Below are 5,272 nucleotides of genomic sequence, written 5' to 3' on the forward strand. Positions count from 1 at the left end.
CCCCCCCCCCCCCCCCCACACACACACACACACACATTCAAACTGGCTCTATCTCTCCAGGACAAACAACTATGAGATGTAGCATTTTGTGCCTGTGGAATGCTATACAAGTTGTATTTTTGCATGTGTGAATTTCATTGCACATCTAAATAGGCTAATCAGTAACTCTAAATTGTTTCTGGGTGCGAGTGTGAATAGCTGTTTGTCTCGTTTGTCTCTATGTGTCCCTGTGATGGACTTGCGACCTGTCCAGGGTGTCCCCCATCTCTCACACAGTGACTGCTGGACATTAGCCCCCACGACCCAAAAAGGAAAAAGTGGGTAAAGATAATGGATGGATGGATGAATGGACGGAAGGATCTTGATACAGTATGTGTTTTATAGCCTTTCTAATGTGCTGATGGAATAATCTTAAAACACTGTGTTTATTCTTGTATCTTACATGCCTCTAGCAGTTCTGACCTCCCCAGCACAAACACACACAAACACCCCCACCCCCCACACACAAACACCCACCCACACACACACTGCTGACACATTACCTTTTTTTTTTCCTAGCCACATCGATTACTGTCAACCAATACCTGAACTCTCTTCTGTCTGCATCATCAGGTTTCAGGAAGTGATGATAAATGAATAGCTCTATCTGCCAAGACTGCTGGCTGTGAGTACAGAATTCCAAAATCAAGATGTTTCCTGACTACTACCACTTTACTTAAAAAAAAAAAAAAAAAAAACTGTATTAAAAATATACTGACAATTACAAAGCTGCACATACAAATTCAATAAACTGGACAAACCATTTTATGTTTGCTGAAAAAATAAAATTGCAGAATCTACTGAGGTACACACATGTTCTACAATTCCTTCCATCCATCCATCCATCCATGCATCCATCCATGCGTCCATCCATCATCTTTACTTGCTTCATCCTTTTCGGGTCACAGTGGTCACTGGTTCCCATATCCAGCAGTCACTGTGCGAGAAGCGGGGGGCACCTTGGACAGATCTCCAGTTCATCACAGGGACACAGAGAAAATAAAAGACAAACAACCATTCACTCTCTCACTCACTCTCACCTAGGGACAACCAGTCAGCTTAACATGCATGATTTTGGTCTGTGTGTGTGTGTGGGGGGGGGGGGGGGGGGACACGCATGTACAGAGAGAACATGCAAACTACACCAAGAATGGTCCCCGGTTGGGATTTGATCCAGAGGTCTTCTCAGTGAGAGGCAACAGCTCTACCAACTGAGCCACTGTGCCGCCCCTATAATAATAATAATAATAATAATAACAATAATAACAATAATAATAATAATAATAATAATAATAATAATAATAATAATAATAATAAGTGTAAATAGCAATAAAAGGACTAAGATTAACATATTTAAATGCACAAATTGTGTTACAATTTCCATTTCTAGCTGATAATACGTTGAGCTGGATTACCACGCTTAACATGGTCATAAATCTAGAAAAAGTTTCCACTTTGAAATAATTTGAAGGAAATCTCTCCTCCAAGCCAAGGCACATACTTTTGAATATACATACTATTTTGCATAATGGAAACAACACAAGATAGGCTGCATCAGAAAACATCTTTATGAAGCCGGGAGCTGTCCATCAAAAAGGTTTACTTCCTCACTTTTACGACAGGTACAGAAATAAGGTAGATGGATGTGTGTGTGTGTGTGTGTGAGTGAAAATATCTGCACTGGTAGCTCTATTCCAGAGTTAGTGAGCTGTGACTGACATTATAAAAGTACGGGAGAAGGAAGCTGTGTGTTTGTGTGCGTCAATGGACACTTCAGTATACAAGCACTCACTCATACTGAAGCTTAAAGTGAGCACAAACAGTTCTCTCTTTTCTGTTTGCCTGTCTCCATCTCCATTGTTCTATACAACGCACACAGACACACGGTGGCCTAAGGCGAGACAACCACGATTTGACAAGAAAGGGTAGAAAAAGAAAAATATGAAACATCAGCAAGATTGTGTTACACTATCAAAGTGGAGCAACAAGAGGAGGAAAAGGGCAGAAAATGTGGTTTAAATAGTCAGTTTAAAATAAATAAATAAATAAATAATGTGAATATTTATGTTTCCACAACCAGTTTCTGACATCTAAGTGTGACATAAGTGTGCCACTTTTGTTCACTGATGCTGTCATCTAGTTTGGACATTTCCACATACTGTATGTCCCTACACATAGTTGTGGCAAAGATTCAGTTCAATGTTGTTAAAAGTAATTTTATTTTTACAGTAGTCCCTCGCTACTTTACAGTTCGACTTTCGCGGACTTGCTCTATCGCGGTTTGTCAACACACATTAACATAATTATTTTTTTTTTACAGAACACATGATTGTCAATTTTAATATTACTCACACAAATGGGACAGTACTGGATACAGTATAGTAAAAAGTTAATAAAACGCAAAATACGTCAGACAGGCGCCACCATTTTGTAGTTTTCTTTCATTAAGCCGCCTCTGCATTCCTGCTCACAATGAATACATTTCCCAGAAGCCAACAGGGCCCCGCCCAGAAGCCCCGTTTCTTTCTGCTGAAATACTAAAGGGAACGTTTTGATTTGATTGGAAAAAGTTTAGTGCTTATTACAGTGATTTCGATGCCGAGTGGCTACAGAGAGCCGCACGGAACCCACCGAACCGGAGCACAACCAGAGCAGAACCAGATCTCCAGACCCAATGGTGAATCTTGAGAGCTGATAGCCAGCCCACGAGGACTTCTGAGCAGGGACGCGCACCGCCGAATGTCCGAAGCATCATCTGGAGCTCACTGGGACTTCGATGGCGTGTAACACACTCAGAAGTCCTCGTGGGCTGGCTACCAGACCTCCAGACCCATCGGTGAATATTGAGAGCTGGTAGCCAGCCAACGAGGACTTCTGAGCGGGGATGCACCGCCGTAGGTCCGGCACTCCATCCGGAGTCCACCGAGACTTTTTTCATGTCTCGGGGCGGACTGGAATCGAGCCGCTCCTGTTCTGCAGAGCCTGGTACGTAAAATTCAGTAGCTATATATCCAGTACTGTAAGTATGTTGTTAAAATGACATAGGTTTAAGAGTTTGGAACATTTTAAGAGTGTGGGAAGGGTTTCTAAAGCCTTAAAATATTTATACATACTAAAATAAATATAACGTTGCTACTTGCAGTGGGTGGGGTGGGGGTGTTGGACCTAACACCTGCAATAAACGAGGGACTACAGTATAGCAAAAAATCACAACAAAATCATCACAGGGTACTAAACAAATAAGCTAACAGGTCCAATTCAAATTAATTTATGTGCAGTCCAATTCTTTTTAACTTATTTTAATTCATTCTAATGCAATTTAATTACGTAATTTCAATACAGTAAGATGTGCAGTCTTCCATAAGACTGTGTAGCATTCCTCAGTCCAGTTATAAACCATATAAAATAATATCTAAGCAATGAGCAAGCCAGAACCCATATGTGCAGGTTTCCCAACAAAAGCTACAAGGTTTGTGTGCTTTTAAAAAGACTAAAGTACTTTCTAGACTTTACGTAAATGGATGAAAGTATTGAGCCCTACCTGTCATTAGCAGGTGCTGGAGCAGGAGATGTAGTTCCAGCTCCCCTCGGTTTGTTCACTTTGGCATACAGCCTATCGAGAGGGTCATCATCTGGCATGACTCCAGGCTCATTAACATGCTTTCCGTGTCCTGCAAAGCCAGAGGGACCTAGTGGTGAAGGTGTGCGGCCATGAGCATGCTGAATAGTGCTGTAGAGAGGAGGCTGAGGCAGTGGCTGCTGCACTGGACTAATCTCCTGGGCCCTGAAGGTCTGAATTTGGGCATAGTTGGGGTCTGCATCGTCATCCTCAAAGACTGGGTATGCTGATCCACCACTAGCAACCTGCAAATCCCTGGGCTGTTGCTCATGCAGCTCAGGATGCCCTGCTTCAATCCTAAAAGAAAAACAAAGGACCAGTACGGCTCCAAGTTGGTCTTTTCTAAACAATTTTAAATAAGCATTAACGAGAATTGACCTTTAATGTAAACATTTAAAAATACATAAAATGTCCCACTGAGAAAGACAAAAATAAAAAAAATAAAACAGATTATGGAAGCCATGAAAAAAAAGGCTATAGAAAATACTAACTAACTAAATAAATAAAATCTATTAATCTCTTATTTTAAGTTCCCACCTCTCTCTTTCATCTTTCATCCTCTCCAGCTCGAGGTCACTCAGAATGTCTGACTTTTGTCGTTGCAGAGCTGCCTTTGCCTCCTTCTTCTCCTCTTTTTTCTTTCCAAATCTTAACAGAAAAAAGGGCACAGAAACAGAAATAATGTGGTAAAAAAATAAAGGAGAAAAACAACAAGTGCATACTGGCGTAGGTTCTTAGTCAACCAGAACATAGTAATAAATGAATGAATGAACTTAAAATTTCAGTAGTTTTTTAAAAATGTTTTAAAGAAAAAAAAAATATATATATATATTAACTATGACTTATAATATACTAAAAGTTGGTGCATATGATACTATAGAAAAAGATGGACAAGGCGTCTCACACCACATTCATAACAAACATGTAAAATATGAATATGCTAACTGAGTGACAAAAAAATACTAACACACTGTGCAGTTTAAGCTAAGGGTCTAGTCTAAGAACACAAAATGTGCATTTGCATCAGTTATGACAGCTGCTCCAACATTTTCCTTTCAGATGTAAGAAAAAAAAACAAAAAAACAAATGCTTCCACAGAGATACAGATTTACAACATGACAAACTCTGAGGTGCATGGAGTGAGACAAATACAGGCAATCCATCAAATTAAACAGAGGAACAGTAAATGCTCAACAAGAAGGCTCCCTGTAGCCTAAATTAATAGAAGACATATACATAAAAGACTAAAAGGAATATTTCAAGTGCCCACATAAAAACAATCAAACCACAACAGTCAATACTGTTAGTGTTCAGGCAGCATCAGCAGCAGTACTGAAAGTATTACCAGAACATCCACGTATAAAGTACACATATCTACAGTCAGTACTGATCAATGTGCTGCCATCAGTAAATTATTTTTCTTATAAAACGATTTATTGTAAAATTTTACATATCATAACTTTGTGCAACTATTTTAAACCCTTGGTCGACAGCTTCCATGCTCTACCTTAGTGGTTCTCAAACTGGGGTCACCGGACCCCCAGGGTTCCACGGGCCGGTGCTTGGGGTCCACAAAAAATTAATAATAAAAAAAAAAAAATATATATATATATA

General features: G+C 39.8%; 1 protein-coding gene across 1 annotated transcript in view; it reads right to left on the reverse strand.

Moving 5' to 3' along the window:
* pard3bb (par-3 family cell polarity regulator beta b) overlaps positions 1 to 5,272 on the reverse strand; it is a 358,866-nt gene that overhangs the window by 199,285 nt on the left and 154,309 nt on the right. The window contains exons 20-21 of the mRNA XM_037686865.1: positions 4,196 to 4,306; positions 3,581 to 3,955 (exon numbers count right to left, since the gene is read on the reverse strand). Coding sequence (XP_037542793.1) covers positions 3,581 to 3,955; positions 4,196 to 4,306 — 486 coding nt within the window. The remainder of the gene's footprint in view (positions 1 to 3,580; positions 3,956 to 4,195; positions 4,307 to 5,272) is intronic.

The sequence above is a fragment of the Nematolebias whitei genome, chromosome 13, assembly GCF_014905685.2.
Source record: "Nematolebias whitei isolate Nwh7 chromosome 13, NemWhi1, whole genome shotgun sequence".
Classification (NCBI taxonomy): domain Eukaryota; kingdom Metazoa; phylum Chordata; class Actinopteri; order Cyprinodontiformes; family Rivulidae; genus Nematolebias; species Nematolebias whitei.